Source organism: Pteronotus mesoamericanus, unplaced genomic scaffold (genome assembly GCF_021234165.1).
Source record: "Pteronotus mesoamericanus isolate MK-2021 breed Mesoamerican mustached bat unplaced genomic scaffold, CSHL_Meso_final contig_173, whole genome shotgun sequence".
Lineage (NCBI taxonomy): Eukaryota > Metazoa > Chordata > Mammalia > Chiroptera > Mormoopidae > Pteronotus > Pteronotus mesoamericanus.
In genome coordinates this window covers 13,386,976-13,406,249 of record NW_026555072.1, presented here as the reverse complement: position 1 = coordinate 13,406,249, position 19,274 = coordinate 13,386,976, and the positions used below count along the sequence as shown (strand labels likewise).

Genomic DNA, 19,274 nt, shown 5'->3' with positions numbered 1-19,274 from the left:
GTCTCCCAGCTTTCTCAGACCCAAGATTCTGTCAGTTATATAAATTTGACCTTTATTCCTTTCTACATTCATCTGAATAGGACTGTGATGTGTTTTTCCTGTTGAATGTATGTCTGCTCCATGTTTAGATATTAGTTTTGCTGATTAGAGTTTTGGTATTTAGAGCAATTCTTTACCTCAGCAGCCCTGCACAGATATTAGAGCAACTGCTTTTTTTGATTGCTATGAACACATTGATGGGGTTTCTCAGTGTTGCATTTCCACATTTAACAATGGTGTTATAGATATGTATCTGGCTTCTTTTACATATACTTTTTCCTTTCGTACAGGGAACTACACAGACCCTTCATTTCCTAAGCTGTATTATGTAGAGTTAGAGGGAAAGAAATCTACGGAAGGTGGCATGATATTTTCGCCCGATGAAGTAAGTTCAAGTTTCAATTACTGACATTACTGGGGAGTGGTGGAATTACAGATAATGGTAACCAAGAAGCTATCACAGATCACCTAAGCTCTTTTGGTAGTAGGTTTTTCTCACTTGTGAGCATGCCTGGGTGTACCCTTTAATTGAGTAAAATCACTGCTAGAGGTGTCTGGCTCATGCTTGTTGAGTGTCTCAAGCAGCGCACAGGACACACCCAAGGAAACCATGGTCTTGTTGCCCCAGTTATACTGTCTAGAAAACTCAAGAGACAACATGTATGAAGGGGAGGCAAGTTGGGGCTAACCCCAAAATCACTTATATTTGAGCCAGTGTGTCCTTTATACTTATGTTTAAGGTGGAGTATGCTTAATGGTCTTGGAATCACTACCTGAAATTACTATAGATGCGCTACGAAGATTTAGGAGGAGTTACTATGATACTGGTTCCTTTTACAGTGCACCTTGTGTTTAGCGATTTAAAAACCACAACATCAATAGTAAACAAACTATCCTAGAAAACGCCTTTCCTGGAATGCACTTAGGGAGGAAAGGATAGCACTGGCAAAATTTCAGGGAAAATTTCTAGTATATTTTTCCCTCAGAGGTTCTGTGAGAGAAGTGCCAAGGAGAGAGCTTCTCTCTGCCCATGTTAGTGAAGGCATTGTGCTACCTCTTCCCAAACAAGAATCAAACTTCTATATGGCAATTAGAATCTAGAACTATGTCAAAACATTTTTTTTTTTGGTATTCCAACATGACTAGCATGATGCCTTCCTTGTATCCAATATGAACAGAATGAACTAAGTAAAAATAATTAATAACACAGTAAGAAAGGGTATTGAATGCTAAGTGCTATCTTTAATAGTCTATTTATTAATGATGGTACTGAACTAAGTGAAAATAATTAATAGCACAATAAGAAAGGGTATTAAATGCAAAGTGCTATCTTTAATAGTTTATATATTAATAATGATACTCAACTGCATAGTTTACTGAGATTGAAATTTTCTTTTAGGAACAATAATAGCTTTATTTAGCTTTTAGGAAGAAAGAGTAAAGAAACTTTGAGGACATTTTAAGTTTTAGGAAAATGCTAAGGATAATTTTGTCTTCCTAAGTACAATACAGTAGTTGGGCTCTGTTTTGTGGGCTCTGTGCATGAATGATTCCCATGGAATGATATTGCCTACAGAGTTCACTCCTGTGTGTGTTCTAGTTTTAGCATAAAGGATGAAGTAGCAAAGGCTACTTTTCTGACATTAAAGAAAATGAAAATTTTTGTATCTTATACACAACATTAAGTGTGATAAGATGTATACTATACTATATTCACCATAGGCTTTTTGTAAAATAATTACTCATGTACATTAATGAACAGTGTTATTTAAATAGATACTGTTTAGCAAGTTTTCAAGAAGAGAGAGAACATCTTTGCTGTTTTGAAAATCATCTAACGAATATTTTTTGGCTTAATATAGGCTATCACAATACAAATATTATTTAGGTTTTCTTTTAACCATTTCAGCAAGGATTTTAAAGTGCATGAAATACCATTGGGGTATTACAATTATTTATTGAATAATACAGTCTCTAATTTGTCTTTCTAATTTAGAAAAAGCGTAATTAAATTATTTGAAGATATTCAGAGGATTTTTTAAAATTTTTCCAGTATTCCAGTATCTTTTAAAGCCTCCTCAAGTCTTACATACCCTAACCAATTGCAAATTTTGCCTGCAACAACTTATATTGTAATCTTGCATATCGATGACATTCTCTTCCTGATTATTAAAGTTTATAGCTAAAATTAAATGGGAAGTTTAGAAAAGCAGACAGAACATATAAACAAATAAACTATAATACTTTACAGTGGCTCCTGGTTGTATTTTGGGGTGTCTCTGTTTTTCCCACTTCCTCTATCTGTGTACCTATATTTCTACAGCTATCATTGTAATGAAATAATACTTTATGAACTATTTTCAACCTATATTTTTATTACATTTATCAATTCAAATGTTATGAATTGCTTTTTGTGTCATTAAGTATTCTAAATACAATTTATTATTTTAGGGATGAATATTATATTTTATGGCTATGCTATGAGTAGTTACTTAACTAATCCTTCTTACTGTACACTTAAGATTATTGCATTTTTTTGTTTCTATAAATGATACTGTAACAGACATCCTTGTAGACAAAGGTTTGCTTTCACATTGTGTGTTTTCATTATATTTTTGTAGGAGTTGAATAGTTGGGTCAAACTATGCACATATTTTAGGCTGTTGATATGTATTGCCAAGTTGCTTCCAGAAAGGTTATGCCAGTTATATTATCCACCAGTAAAAATGTAAAAAGGTTGTTCATTGTCTTCTTTCTTTGTACAATGAGAGTGCATCAATTATATATGTATGCTTATATAAAGTTCAGTCAGTTTGATAGGTGAAAGATGCATTTTTACTTGCATTTCTCTGATTCTTTTTGTATAACAAACCGCCCTACCACAGTAATGATTCATTTGCTAGTAATTTGGCCCTGTTTGAACTGCTAAAATTCTGTTAACTCTCTGGTAGGATAAGTAGTCTCTGTTCTTTTCTTCCAAAGGTAATTAGCCATTTTTTTGTTTTATTTTTTCTGATAAATCCAGAATCATTTCACAAGTTTATGCCTAGAAGTTCTATGGGTGTTTGATTTGTGTTGCCTTAAATTAAAATTTAGAGAGAAGTGATTTTTCTATAAAACTGAGCTTTCTACTCAGAAATGAGATATGCCTCTTATTTTGTGAAAGCATTTTATGCTCCTCAGCAAAGTTCAGGTTTTATCTATTTTTATGTTCTTCTATATGTTGAAAACAAATGATATTGATGTGGTATAAAACTGCCTATTTTACTTTAAACTTTACGTTTAATTATCATTCAATTTGTTTTAGATTTTTCAGGAATACTCTTGTAGACTGCAAATATGATTGTTTATCTCTTCCATTTAATAATTATAAATTTTACCTATTTTTAATAATACATTGTATAGAATTTTGAGAACAAGGTCAAATTATTATTTTTGGCTTATCTTATTCCTGATTTTCTGTGAAGCAATATAGTGTTTTAAGTCTATGTTGGGAAATACCTCTCTAGTACTAATTTAACACAAATTTTAACCCTGAATATATGTAAATTTTTAAATCTAGTTATATACCTATATGCCACAAATCATAATATTCAAAGGAGGAGAAAACATATATTCTAGTTCAACATTATATTTGTAGCATTAGTATATTTTTTAGAACACATCAAGCAGTTGATAAGTATCAATTCAATGAATGAATTAAGTTGCAGTGAATAAACCTGTATATTAACTTCTGGAGAACTTGTTCTCTTGTTTCTTTTGGATACTTCAAATGGGAATTGACAAGGAAAAGGGTATGTGCATTTTAGTTATTGGTACATATCAATATATCCAAATTGCTACCACAAAACTTTTATCAATTTATAATTCTATTAGTAGTCACCGTTCAGAAATATTTATTAGGCAGCTGTCAGATATCCTGCATTATTCTTGACCTTGGGGTTGTAGTGGAAAGCTTATATGTTACTATGGCACCATGCTCTCTTTTCTTCTTTACTATGGGCATTATTGTTTGCTAATATAAAAGACACATGACAGAAGTCCAATATATTTATTTTTCTTTTGTCACTGGTGCTTTTTGGTTTTATATCAAAGAACCTATTATCTAACCCAAATCGTGAAGATTTCTGTGTTTGCTTTAAGAGTTTTATAGTATTAGCTCTTACATTTAGCCTATGATCCATTTTGAGTTTTGTTTGTGTGTGGTATGAGGTAAATGGCCGCCTTTATTCTTTTGCAAGTGATGTCCTTTTCTCCCAGGACTGTTTATTGAAAAGATTACGTTACCCCATTAAATTCTCTTGGCACTCTTGTCTAAAATCAAGTAAACATAGATATAACAGTTTGTCTCTGGACTTTCAATTCTATTCAATAGATATATGTCTGTCCTTATTCCAGTAACACAATGTCTTCATTACTATAGCTTTGTAGTAATTTTTGAAATTGGAAAATGTGAATTCATCAGTTTTATTTGCCTTCAATTATATTTTTGGCTCATTTGTGTTCCATGAATTTCCATAAAAATTTATTTTAGGATTACCTTGTCATTTACTGCAAAAAATCCAGCAGGGAATTTGATATAATTGATAAAACATCTGTAGATCTATTTGAGGAGTACTGCCATTTTAACAATATTAAGTCTTTTTATAATCCATGAAAATAGACTATTTTTTCATTTATCTAGGTCTTCTTTAACAATGTTTTATAGTTTTCAGTGTATAAATTTCCCATTTCTTTATTAATTTCTTTGTAAATAATTACTTTTGATGCTATTGTAAATGGAATTATTTTATCTTATTTTCAAATTTTTCATGCCAAGTGTATAGAAAACTCAGTTTTAAATATTGATCTAGTATTGTGCAAGCATGTCGAACTTATTCATTAGTTCTAGAAGTCTGTTAGTAGATTCCCTAGAATTTTCTATATACAAAAACATGCCACCCTGGCTGGCGTCACTCAGTGGGTTGGGCATTGTCCTGGAAGACAAATGGTCTGAGTTCAGTTCTGGTTGGGGATGTGCAAGAGGCAACCAGTCGATGTTTCTGCCTCACATTGATGTTTCTCTCCCTCTCTTTCTTCCTCCCTTCCCCTCTCTCTAAAAATAAATTCACGAAATCTTAAAAAAAAAGAGAGAGAGAGAGGGAACATGCCATCCGCCAATTAGGGTGCTCTTTAATTTCTACTGCCTGAATTTTAGAACCTCCAGTACAAAATTGAGTGTAAGTAGTGAGTGAGAGCAAATATTTTATCTTTTTCCTTATTTTACAGGAAAGTGTCCTTTTACTTTTAAATTTGGTGCTAGCAATGTTGGGTTGTTTTTTTTTTTTCTGTAGATTTCCTGTATCGGGTTGAGGAAATGCTCTTCTTTTTCTAGTTGAGTACGTTGATCATGAAAGAACGTTGGATTTTGTCATTTTTTTAAACATCAATTTTAATGATCACATGATTTTGCCGTTTATTGATATATGTTACCTTATACGGATTGCTTTGTGTATGTTACATCAAGGTTGCATTCCCGGGATAAATCCCACTTAGTCATGGAGTGTAGTCCTTTGTATATATTTCTGGATTCAGTTTTCTAGTATTTTGATGAGTGATTTTGCAGGTACATCATAAGGAAGACTGCTCTATATTTTTGTTTCCTTAAGCTATCTTTGGTTTTGATAGCAGAGTAATAGTTGCTTCTTAGAATGAAGTGAGAAGCGTTCTTCTCTTTCTTATTTTTGACATAATTTGTGGACTATATTAATTCTTCTTTAAATTATTGATATATTTCAACATCTTGTCCTGTACTTTTTTTGTGTCATATTGTTTAAGCTACTAATTTGTTTGGTTGTTATAGATCTATTTACTTATTATTTCTTTTTAAATAACAGTCCCTTTATTGATAATTATATAGGACTTAGGGTCTGTAAAGTGCCCTCATATCCAATATCACTTTATTTTCACATAAGTCCAATATGACAAGCATGTAGATGTTTCCCCTTTCTCATCATAGAAGCTGACGCACAGTGAGGCTAGGTGACTTCTCAAGGTCCATACAATGCTAGGTTCTCAGCCTCCTGGCCTACTGGCCTTCATAATGTCATGTTAGGAATCCAGGCATAATAAAGAATAATATATATTCCTTTAGCCTCTAGACACAGGATTCTCATATCTATTCTTTAGGTTTTTTTACTTTCCTCCTAGTCAGTAGTGTTCAAAATTTTCAATTTAATAAATTTGCAAACATCAAAATGTCAATTACCATATTGTATAATCTATTTTATGTTCCATTTTCCATATGCACAAAAAGAAGTTTACAGTCACAATTTGTTTCTTCTGGGATTAAGTTTACTTGGGGAATACTTTGTAGATGCTTAGGCCTTTAATTATATTTACCACGATATCTGTAGAAGCAAATACAATAAAATCCCATAATAAAATGGAAAGAAAGAAAAAGATGGCATTTTTTTCAGGAATTTGTAGACTACTGGAAAACATTGTCTTGTATAAAACAGATAATAAACTGTACATGACACCTCAAAAAATTAAATCCATGTCATTGGAGGTGACATGATTACATTACCTGATACAAAGTATCTGCTATACCAATTCTTAAACATAAATAGCATTTCTGTGTCAGGTCAAATCATGGGAAGGCTTTAAAAAAATTTTTTGCATATGTTTCTATTTGTAAAAATTTGTATCATCTGGCTCACAAAAGGAGGGTTTCCCTTGTTTCTCATTCCTAAATTCTTTGTCTGTATTCCCTGTTAGATTTCATATATATTTCACATGAGTTTCCTTTTTCTTATGCCTGACTTTGGATGGAGCCCATTGAATGTTGGTTTAATTTCCTATTGCTTGTTCTGAAGTGCCCCAGTATTCCTTAAGTGTTGATGTTTTCTCTTTTAGTAGCTTTCTGTTTTGTTGGAGTCAGTTTTCTGCCTTTGCTTGAGGAAACTAAGGCCAATAGTTCTCCCCTACTCTCTTTTTGTTCCCCTCCCCCATTCTATATCTCAGTAGTTTTCTCTTGTACATCTAGGCAAGTTTACCTCTGTTTCTCTCTCTCTTTTGAACTGAGATATAATCATCAAGCAGTATTGTATTAGTTTTAGTTGTAAAATATAATGTTTAGATATATGTACATATTGCAAAATGGCCACCCCCATTAGTTTAGCTAACATTCTACACCACATATAGCTACAAATATTTTTCTTGTGATGAGGACTTTTAAGATTTACTCTTTTCAGCAAGTTCAGAGTAAATAGCACAGTATTGTTAACTGTGGTCACTATGCTGTATATTGTATCTCCAGGACTTATTTATCTTATGACTGGAAGTGTATACCTTTTTTGACCACCATAGCCCACTTCATAGGTGAAGATGGTCAAATTTTCTACTTCCTATTGAGAAGTTTTATCTAAACCATCTAATTTTTGGCATAAATTATTCATAGTATTATTATTTTTATTTCTGTAATGTAGGTAATGTCTTTTCTTTCATTTCTTATTTTATTAAATTCAATCACTTCTCTTTTCATCTTGGTCAGCTTATCAAGGTTTGTCAACTTGGTTGATATTTATAAGATTCAACTTTTAGTATTTTCTGTACTGTTTTTGATTCCTTATTTCATTCATTTGCACGTTATTATTTCTTTCCTCCTGCTTACTTTGGGTTTAGTGTTTTTATTTCTTGGTTTTTTTTAAGGTGAAAGGTTGATTTGAGATATTCCTTATTGTTTGTGTGGGTTTTACAGCTATACATTTCTCTTTAAGCATTGCTTTATCCACATCCCCAAAGTTTTTCTATGTTGTATTTTCATTTGCTATGTTGTATTTTCATTTTCATTCATCATAGTGTTTTACAATTTATGTAATTTTTTTGGACCCATTCGTTATTTAGGATGTGTTGTTTAATTTCCACCCATTGGTTAATTTACCTAATTTCCTTCTGTTATTGATTTCTGATATAATTTAATTGTGATTGGAGAATAAACTTTGTCTTATTTAAATAAATTTAAATTTACTGAGGTTTGTTTTATTATACCTATATAAGTTACTTAGCTATGTTGAGGTAAATATAAAAGAAAGAACTAATTGAGATGAAAATGATTGCATCAGGATTTGTGTGTTTGTGGGTGAGACTGTGTGTGTGTGTGTGTGTGTGTGTGTGTGTGATTATACAATGATAGAGGGAAGGGAATGCTGATTTTCAAAATAAGCTTTGTAGGATTATTTGTGTTTTGTTTTTTCATATGTGTACTCTTATAATTTTGATAAAAAACAAAAACTCAAAAATAAAAAGAAAATAAATCTTCTGTGACAAGGTAGTGTTTTGAAGCATTAAGGCACATCTTTCTCTCACCCAGTATCTGCATCTTGCATATATGCAGTTATGCGCACGTGTGCACGCACGCGCGCGCACACACACACACACACACACTTTTTTCAATTAGGGAAATTAATATATTTGTTCAGTAATTTTAATCTGTAGGTTTTTAAGTATGTCAAGATCAAATTTTATCTTTTCTTAGTAAATCTATATTTTATATTATCATACAACGGTGCAATATATTGTTTTTAATGTTATCTTTTATCTATAAAAACATTTAATTTAAGGGTAACAAAAATTAGAAAAAATATGTAATCCAATTGAATTGTTATATGACTTTTTGGGAAGATACACATGCAATTTAATATTATTTTCATTTTTTGAGTCCAATGTACTGTTTAATGTTGTCAACAACTAAAATCTTATAAATCTACTTTTTAATATTTAGGTTGTGGATTCTAAAAATTGATTTAAAATTAAAATGTGTAATATCTACTTACAGTTCTCTGAAGTGCTACGTATTGCTTAAGATTTTGAATTGTTCTATATTCACTGGGTATTTTAAAGGGAGACTTACTTAGTGTCTTGGAGTGTAATTCAGTCCAACAATGAGAACATAAAAAACCCTGCGGAGACAGCACACTCTGTGAGATATGTGCCCGTGAGGCAGATTGATTACCTGGTTTCCAGTTAATTCCAATGTACTTCACTATATTTACAGCTGGCAGTAAGTTGTCTGGGTTTGTGTATGTGTGCGTGTGTAGATGTAAGTAGCCAGCGGGACCTCTCCCAGTTGACCTTTGTAGTGGGAAAATGTGAAATCGACAATAGGGGCTTGATTTATTTCCAGTTGTAACCCTTCTTGCCTATGGTGCACCAGGGTTGGGTACAATAAAAAGTGCTGGTGGGCAATTGTAGTTGCATTTGATATCCGGTGGTCTGGTTTGTTTACACTCCGTCACCGAAGCCCCTCCTTTCCTGTGGGCCACCCAATGTCTTCTGGGCCAGTATTTAGTGTTATGCCTCCCTTGTGATAGTCACTAGCTACACGTGGACATTTAAGTCAAGCCTTTAATTATTCGAAATTAAATAAAATTAAATTTTTATTTTCTCAGTCAAAATAGCCACCTTTCAAGTTTTCAGTATCATATATGGCTACTGGACATGCAGAACATTTCCATCACCATAGAAGGTTGTATTTGAAAGCACTGGTATAGCTCTTTCCCTATTTTTACCCTTTTCCTGCTACAATGGCCCAGGTTCTGCCCTGCGGCACAGAGTGGTTACCTGCATGGCTCAGCATCCCTCCAGGTGTCTGCAGCTCCCATGCCTGATGCTCTGTATTTTCTCTGAAGCTTTTGAAAATGAGAGAGACTTGTTCCTTCTTTTCTTTTTACACCAACCTTTTTCTACTCTTTAAGGATATGCAATCTTTGGATAAACATTTCACAGTGGTTATTCCAGATTTACAGTCATTCTTACAGGGAGCTAGGAAAGATCCTTCAAAGATTTAAAATAGAGCCCTGGCTGGTGTGGCTCAGTGGATTGAGTGACAACCTGCGAACCCAAGGGTTGCTGGTTCAATTCCCAGTCAGGGCACATGCCTGGGTTGCCCATCAGGTCCCCAGCAGGGGGAGCTCGAGAGACAACCACACATTGATGTTTCTCTCCCTCTCTTCCTCCCTTTCCCACTGTCTAAAAATAAATAAATAAAATCTTTTAAAAAAAAGGATTAAAGTATTTGAATGCTACCTGCCCCTTTTGTAGTCCTAAGCATTCTTGTCTATAAACAGTGGCTGGGGGACTGAAATCTTTTCTTTATCAGAATATGATTTTCTACTTGAGGCATTATTGTGTTTGAATGACAACATCTACAAAAGTACTAAGAATAGCACACATCACAAAACCTTCCAAGTTTCCCCTCTTCATTAGGCACCTCAGTGGTTTCACAATGATAGAACTCATCTATTTTCCTACATGCCACTGAGTTGCTGTGTAAAAGATGTCTTGTATTTTACAGTTTGGTTGAGGGTATAAGACTTACATGGGTGAAGAAATCATGGTACCTCTCAATTTTGCATTCTGAGTAATTACAGGGCTACCTTAGGTAAAAACATATTTTAGGTAACCTGTTTGTGAAGATAAGAGTTAAGAGAAGGCAAGTGCGGTATGACTTCCCATGCACATGCAATAAGCAGTTAGAGAAGGCAGGGTCTGACTCTCAGCTCTGTGAATTCAGCACACAGTATTTTAGAAAATATATATGTTTCTGGAGAGGAATGGCCTCATACTTAAAATAAGAGACAGCTGGGGGTTGAGATCAGTACGTTGAATTATCATTACCAACATCATCAGAATCAACAGCAGCAGCAGACATTCTTAAGTAAAGCCCACAGTCACACTGTGTGTTAAACCTCTCCCATTACTTCAGTCTTCCACTCCTATCATCCCTGACTTTGGGACCCAACACTGGACCCAGTGACAGTCAAGATTCAATACCCACTGACCGTCAGGAGTTAGTCCATCATGTTTACTCGTTATCTCATTCATCCCCAAAGTGGAGCCCTCTCTCACTAGATTCTCCACCCTACTAATTCTGAGCTCCCTCCAGCTGGCTTTCTTTATCTTCCCCTCTGTCCTCTAGGATCTTTATACTTAAATAAGTCCTTGTGTTTTTAAGTCTTCTTTACCTTTCATGGTTTCTTCCCAGCCAGGCTCATTTAGTACCCTTCGCCCCACTCCTCTCATTTTCTGAGTGATTTCAGTATCCATATGGGGCCTGTCTATAAACACCGGCCTCTCAGTTTCTCTGTTTTTATTGACCTTCTCCTCTCTCTGCCTCAGCTTCTTCCATAGGGAACTCATCTTCCATCACGATCAGATGAGCATGATGGTTTGGGAAACATACTTTTATATAGTATTTGACTTTAAAACATGAGTCCGTATCATATAAAAAAACTTGAATAATAAGATAATATTCTTTCAGAATAATATAAGATAATTTTATTTAAAGTATAAACAATCCCATAGTATTTATTGTCATCTGATAATAACATAAGGGCAATCAAAGCCATATGAATAAATCTTGAAGAGCTTCAGTCAAAGGACACCTAAAAAACACAGACTGTCCTGCCTCCTCAACCATTTCTCACTTCATGAGTCATTTCTAGTTGGAGACACTGTAGAGCATTGGAGCAGAGCAATAGTATCTCCTTTTAGCATGATTGCACCCAGTTGTTTTCTTGACTTTGTTTTAGAATCAATCTCTTCTGCATCAACAAATACGAGGTTTATATACTTGTCCAAGCCAATGATACAGCCCTTTATCCACATATTCACTTGCTTATAAAGCCACACCTGAATCCAAGATTTATTTTGCAAGTATCTGAAGATGAGGTTGATGGGCTGCACCATCATTTTCTTCGCTTTTTGGCCTTGGCCACAGCACACCATGGTGGAAACTGACAGAGACCACACTAACGTACACACTACCACAGAAAGCTACTTCCAGAGTTACTTTCCTAATATTTTAAGTTGTTTTCTTCTTGATTCAGTGTTCACTTGGTTGCTCTAAAACTTTGACTATTTTCCAGAGTTCTGATCAACCATTTGGTTGATGTTACCCTCTCCTTTCATTTTGGTGTAGACCCTAAACATCAAAATTGTCACTGTTGCTTCTCCTTGATGCAAACTTGTAATGTCATGCAAACTTGTCGTTCACTTTTAAATGAAGACGCCAGAAGTCACAGAGACTTCTTTTAAAAGTGAGGGCTACCACTATATAATTCTCAAGATGTTATGAAACTCTAAGTATTTGTTTTTCTATGACTCATCCTGACTAGCTCTGTATAATATTAGTCTGATTTAGATTTTGAATCCAGATATATAAAAATCAGAGCTAAAGAATAGATTTAACTTCATTTCACTTATTTTTGAAATTGTGACGCAGTAAAATTCTCTGTGTTGTATGAGGATTGGCAAATTATACAGTTTTATAGCAAATACGAAAATCAATATAGAGAACAGTTTGATCACCTTCCCTAAATTTTTCTTGTGCCTCCATGTAAGTCAGCCTCTTCCCCACCTTCAATTCGTGGCAGACACTGATCTCGTTTTGTTTGTATAATTTAGTCTTTTCACTTGTATATTATACAAATGAAATAATAAGGTATGTTGCATTTTTAGTGTGGTGTCTCTTACTTAGAATAACACATTTGAAATTCATCCATATTATTATGTGTAACAGTAGTTCATTTCATTTTATTGTTAAAAAATATTCTTGTATGGAACTATCAAAGTTTGTTATCCATTTACGATTTGGAGGGAATTAGGTTTGTTTTCATGTTTTGGTAATTATTAATAAGGCCACAATAAACATTTGCATGCAGGTTTTTATATGAATAAGTTTTCATTTCTTTCTGGTAAATACCTAGGATTGGGAGCTCTGGGTCTCATGTTAAGTAAATATTTAATTTTATAAGAAACTCAAAAACTATTTTCCAAAATGACTATAAAATTTTGCATTCCATCAGCAATGTACAAATGTATTAGGTGCTCATATCTTTATCAGCACTTGGTAATGTCATTTAATTAGAAGACATATGGTCCATAGTTTTTATAAATCCCCTTCTTCAAGATTTGAACCTTGACTCACCTACTGAACCCCAAGCACCATGACCAGCTAGGCTTCCATGGCAAGAAAGGTTATTATTGGTAATACATCCACAATGCAATTATTGAATGAATAAAGCATGATAGTACTTTTTATGTATTACTTCTGTAAACCAAAAATAGAAATAAATGTTACAGGTTATTTGAACCCAGGGATTTTGCCTATGCATAGATGTTTCAGACAGGACCAAATTTTAAGGACGTTTTATTGTGGGCAAAATGCCTCCATGTATGTTTTGCATAGGACCAAATGTCCTGCAATGTGTCATTTTTGTTTAAGCCATTGTGATAAGTGTGAAGTGTTATCTCCTTTGATTTCAATTTGCATTTCCTTAATGCTGGATGTTGTTAAAACATCTTTTCATGTAATAATATATTATATGTATAGATTCTGTTATGAATTGTCTTTTTAAAACTTTTACCTAGTTTTCCATTAGATACTTTGTTTTTCATTGATCTTTGTGTGTTGTTTAGATATTTTGAATACAAATTGGATTTTTTTTCTATCAGGAATGTGTGTTTAGCTTGTAATTTTATTTTCTTAACATCTTTCAGAAAACAGATGTTCTTAATTTTACCAAATTACAGTTTAATAATTTTTCATTTTATAGATGATTTTTTGGTATTGCATTTAAGAAATCTTTGATATTTAATAGGGATAACAGATTTTTTCCCTACATTTTCTTATTACAAAGTTTATATGTTTAGATTTTATATTTATGTCTTTGTTCCATTTTGAATTAATAGTCATTTCTAAACTCTATTTATTATTTTTACGATTTAGTTTTGGAGTCATGAAAAATAAACCAAGTCTTATTTTGAAAAATGTACTTTCAATATTACAAAATAATTTTCTTTTTGAAACTCTTTTTAAAAGGTTTTATTTATTAATTTTTAGAGGGAGGGGAGGGAGGCAGAAAGAGAGGGAGAGGAACATTGATGTGAGAGAGAAACATCGACTGGTTGCTTCTGTATGTGCCCTGACCGGCGACCGAAGCTACAATCCAGGCATGTGCCCTGAGCAGGAATCAAACACGCAACCTTCTGCATGGTGGAATGATGCCTAACCGAGCCACACTCATCAGGGCTGAAGCTGTCTTTCTTAAAACTGCTATTTTGCTAAATCCATAGTATTTTGTTAGCTTTCCAGAAGTTATTCATCTTGAATAACTGAGTCTTCGTACCTCTTGAGCAACATCCCCCCATTTCTCCCTCCCCGCAACCCCTGGTAACTGCCATTTTACTCTCAGCTTCCGTGAGTTTGACTATGTTAGATTCCACATATAAGTGAGGTCTTATGGTATTTGTCTTTCTCTGTTTGACTTATTTTGCTTGGCATAATGTCCTTCAGGTCCATCCTTGTTGTTGAAAATGACAGGATATTATTCTATTTTTAAAGCTTAAAAATATTCCATTGCATGTACATATCACATTTTCATCATCCATTCATCCTTTCATGGGCATTTAGGTTATTTTCATATCTTGACTATTATGAATAATGCTGTAATAAATATAATGCAGGTACCTCTTTGAGGTCCTGATTTCATTTCCTTAGGATGAATACTCAGAGGTAAGATTGCTGGGTAATATAATAGTTGTGATAACAATACTATGCTTTATACTTGAAATTTGCTAAGAGGGTAGATCCTAAGTGTTCTCATCACAAAAAATAAGACAAGAAGAAGGTGACTGTGTGAGGTACTGGATATGTTAATTAGCTTGATTGTGGTGCTATTTCATTATGTGTATATATGTATATCAAATAATCACATTGTACATTTTATGTATATACAATAAAATTATCACAATTTTTATAGCAAAATAGTCACAGATGTAATCTATTTTTTGTCTGTCAGGTGAGAGTGTATGACTTTGTCTTTCAAGTTCGAATTAATTTCTACGAATCTTCAGAACTTTACACTGAATATCATTTGTTAAACTCTCCTATATCTCCAAACACAGTACCACTGATTCAACCATGTTATGTTCAAGCTGTTGGTATGTAATATGAAACATTCAAGTGATGTGCATAAACCAAACATTTACACTTAAGTACCTAAAAGTTTAAAAAATCAGAATATGATATTTTTAAAAAATATAAATGTTAGAAAGTAAAACAGCTGTGATTGCTATGTTTCACTTACATTTTGAGTCTGTGAATCTGAATTTTGATAACAGCATGGATATAGTCTCCAATGAGTGACCCTTGCTTTAACAAAAGGATGTAATTTTTTTAAAAAAAGGTCAGTTTAGTACTGTATTCACTGTGTTGACAGTTTTTAAATGATTATATTAATATTTAAATCATTAAAATAAAAACATTGAATATAAAATGAAAGGAAGGAAATTTTACGTTAAAAATATTTTTATCATAGGGATAGGTTACTAAAGGACTAACTACATGTAAAGAAAGATAAGTATATTAAAATTTTGAAATATTAGTTGAATATTTATTTACTTGCTTTCTCCAAATATTCAAGTATAAAACCAATGTACTCCACAAAATGTACTTTTTAAAAGCTCTGGCTTTGCTGTTTATAATATATGCTTAAGTACTGAATATTTTTCAGAAAAGATAAGTTTAGTCTATATTACACTATATTTTGTTTTTATAGTTCTGACATTAAGTTCTCAATAATAAAATAGTGATCAGCTAATAATTACACTTGTACCTAGTAAGAGAAGCCTCATTAAAGTAGCATATACCATATAAAGATTTATTTTACTCCCATTTAAAATACAGAATTAAGAATTTCACAGCTGGTTGGGAGGCTCCATGAAGTTAAATTAATGTTTCATCATTATGGAAAATTGGAAAATGTAGAAACACAGTAAATGTCATCTGCAAGTGAATATTTAGAACACACTATTATTAATATTTTTGTATTTTTCTTTTGTTCTATACTTTGCTTTTATTAGTTTATTTTTTAACTTAGTTGGGGTCTTACTGCCTGTGTTAAGTTGAAATCTGTTCAGTCTTTTTGTTTATTGTTGTTCAATTACAGTTGTCCCCATTTCCCCCCATCACTCTCCCCATCCCTGCCCTACCCACCCCCACCTCCCACATTCAACCCTCCCCCCCATTGTTTTGTTTGTTCTTAATATAGTTCTACTTGGATGTTACAAAACCCTTATTAAATATATAAATTAAGACCGGTAAGTACTGCAGAATATTTCATCCACTGAGTGTCTCTTATAGATTACTTAACCATAATCAGAAGTATTTAGATTCTTTCCTTTTTTCACTTTCTTTTCATTACACACACACACACACATAGTGTTTTTTTCTGTAGATCTATGCCTATGATAAAGTTTAATTTATAAATTCAGCACAGGAGATTAACAACAATAACTAATGATGAAATAGAACAATTGTAACAAAATACTGTAATGAAAGTTATGTGAATGAGGCATTATTAAGTAAAATTAGGAGTTAGGTGAACACAAGCAATGTGACACTGTGACAGTCAATCTGCTGATCAAGATGGCTACTTAGTGACTAGCAGGCTTGGAGAGGATACAGCATGGAGATGCTGGACAAAGGGATGATTCATGTCTCGGGAAGAATGGAATGGGAGGCCACAGAATTTTATCACACAGCTCACAATGTGCAATTTGAAACTTACGAATTATTTAAACAGATTAGAAAGGCAGGAATAAACTATTTTTTTTTCTACAGGTGATTGTCTATGTAGACAATCTAAAAGAATTTATTAAAAAATCTCTTGGAACTCTATTAAGGTTTCAGGATACAAGGTTAATATCCAAAAGTCAATTGCTTTCCTAGAGTCTAGCAATGAACAAATGGATTTCGAAATTAAATACAAAATACCATTTACATTAGCAGCCTCCAAAATGAGGCACTTAGTTAACAAAGTATTTACAAGACCTATATGAAGAAACTTATGAAACTCTAATGAAAGGAATCAAAGAAGAATTAAATAAATGAAGATGTGAAGTGATATTTCATGTTCATTTAGGGGAAGATACTGTTGTCAAGATGGCAGGTCTTTCCAACTTGATCTAGAGATTTAAGTCAATCCCAATTAGATTCTCAGCAAGTTATTTTGTGGATATTGACAGACTGATTCAAAGTTTATATGGAAAGACAAAAGACCCACACCAGCCAATACATGTTTGAAGAAGAACAAAGTGGGAGAGCTTACACTCTCCAACTTTAAGGTTTACTCCAAAGGTACAGTAACCAAAAGAGTGGTATTGGCAAAAATAGACAAATAGATCAACAGAATAGAAAAGACAGCCCAGAAACAGACCCACAGAAATGTAGTCAACTGATCTTGTTTTTTTCCCCCTCACCTGAGGAGATGCTCATTGATTTTTAGAGGGGAGGAGAGGGAAGGAGAAAGGGAGGGAAACATCGATTGGCTACTCACCCTCATATGCATCCTGACTTGGGACTGAACCCACAGCCTGGGTACATGCCCTGCCTGACCAGGAGTCAAACCCGCAACCCTACAGTCCACAGGACAGCGCTCCAACCGACTGAGCCACACCGGCCACAGCCAGTTGACTGATCTTTGATAGAGTAGTATAGACAGTACAATTCAGAAAAAGGTCTTTTCAAAATTTGGAGCTGAACAACTGGATATCAAAAATAACAAATAAATAAATAAATAAGAATCTAGATTCTAGGCACAGTCCTTAAAATCTTTACAAAAATAAGCTCAAAATGCATCATAGGCCCAAATATAAAATTCAAAACTATAAAACTCCTAGAAGGTAACATAGGAAAAATCTAGATGACTGGATTTAGCAGTGGCATTTTAGATATAGCAGCAACAAAAGCAAGATCCTTGAAAGAAAGAATTGATAAGCAGGACTTTATTCAAATAAAAAAACATCTGCTTTGCAAAAGACACTGTCAAGTGCCAAAAAGACAAGCCAGTGGCTGAGAGAAAATATTTGCAAAAGACATATCTGAGAAAGAACTGCTCTCCAAAAATACAGAGATAATTCAAGAATTGAAGGAGAAAACAAACCAATTAAATCATGGGTCAAACATCTGAATATACACCTCACCAAAGGAGATATACAAATGACAAATGAGCATATAAAAATACTTCACATTGTCATCAGGAAGATGCAAATTAAAACAACAATAAGATACCACTGCATTCTGATAAGAATGGCCAAAATGCAGAACACTGCCAACACTAAATGCTGGAGAAGATGTGGCACGAGGAACTGGTGGGAACGCAATTGCTAGTGAGGTTACATTGCTGATGCAAATGATAAATGATTTGCTATGTTGGAAGAGGGCATTTGGTGTTTCTGAACAAACTCTTACCATATGGTCCCTCAAATCATGCTCCCTGGTATTTTCCCAAAGGAGTTGAGAACTTATATCCACACAAAAACCTGTACACAAATGTTTCTCGAAGATTTGTTTATAATTGCTAAATCTTGGAAGCAACCAAGATGTCCTTCAGGAGATGAATAGATGGACTTTGTTACACTCTGACAGTGGATTGTTATTCAGCACTAAAAAGAAATGAGCCATCAAGTCATTGATGCAGATCCCATGGACCTTAAATTTGCAATACTAAGTAGAAGAATCCAGCCTGAAAAGGCTGCATACTGTATCATTTCAACTGTGTGACATTCTGGAAAAGACAAAACTATGGAGACAGTAAAAAGATCAGTGGCTTCCAGTGGATGTGGGGCTAGAGTTAGGCAGTCCACAGATTTCTAGGGCAGAGATTTGCCTCTGTATGATACTACAATGGTGCCTGTATAACATTATATGTTTGTTCGAACCCATAGAATGGACACCAGTAACAAGGGATCCCTAATGTAAACAGTGGACTTTGCATTATTGATGTGTCATTGTAGACTCATCAGGTTGTAATAAATGTACCACTGTGGTGGAAAATGTTGAGCATGGAAGAGACTATGCACATTATGTGGGCAGGGGGTATATGGGAAATCTCTATATCCTACTGCTCAGTATTTCTGTGAATCTGTGATTGCTCTAAAAATAAATTTGTTAAAAAGATTATTTGCTTTTCATTAATGGCTAGTGAAGTTGAGCATCTTTTCATATATCTGTTGGCCATTTGTATGTCTTCTTGGGAGAAGTTTCTGTCCAGGTCCTCTGCTCATTTTCTAATTGGGTCTTTCTTTCTTTCTTTCTTTCTTTCTTTCTTTCTTTCTTTCTTTCTTTCTTTCTTTCTTTCTTTCTTTCTTTCTTTCTTTCTTTCTTTCTTTCTTTCTTTCTTTCTTTTTCT

The 19,274-nt window shown here is 33.6% G+C and overlaps 2 protein-coding genes across 2 annotated transcripts in view; one reads left to right on the top strand and one right to left on the bottom strand.

Annotated features, from left to right (window-relative positions):
- CFAP47 (cilia and flagella associated protein 47) overlaps positions 1 to 19,274 on the top strand; it is a 332,513-nt gene that overhangs the window by 61,263 nt on the left and 251,976 nt on the right. Inside the window, exons 21-22 of the mRNA XM_054566336.1 lie at positions 330 to 424; positions 14,883 to 15,024. Coding sequence (XP_054422311.1) covers positions 330 to 424; positions 14,883 to 15,024 — 237 coding nt within the window. The remainder of the gene's footprint in view (positions 1 to 329; positions 425 to 14,882; positions 15,025 to 19,274) is intronic.
- Positions 11,509 to 11,808, bottom strand: LOC129065021 (small nuclear ribonucleoprotein E-like). The gene has a single exon (XM_054566309.1). The coding sequence runs from the start codon at positions 11,806 to 11,808 to the stop codon at positions 11,509 to 11,511; it is 300 nt and encodes a 99-aa protein (XP_054422284.1).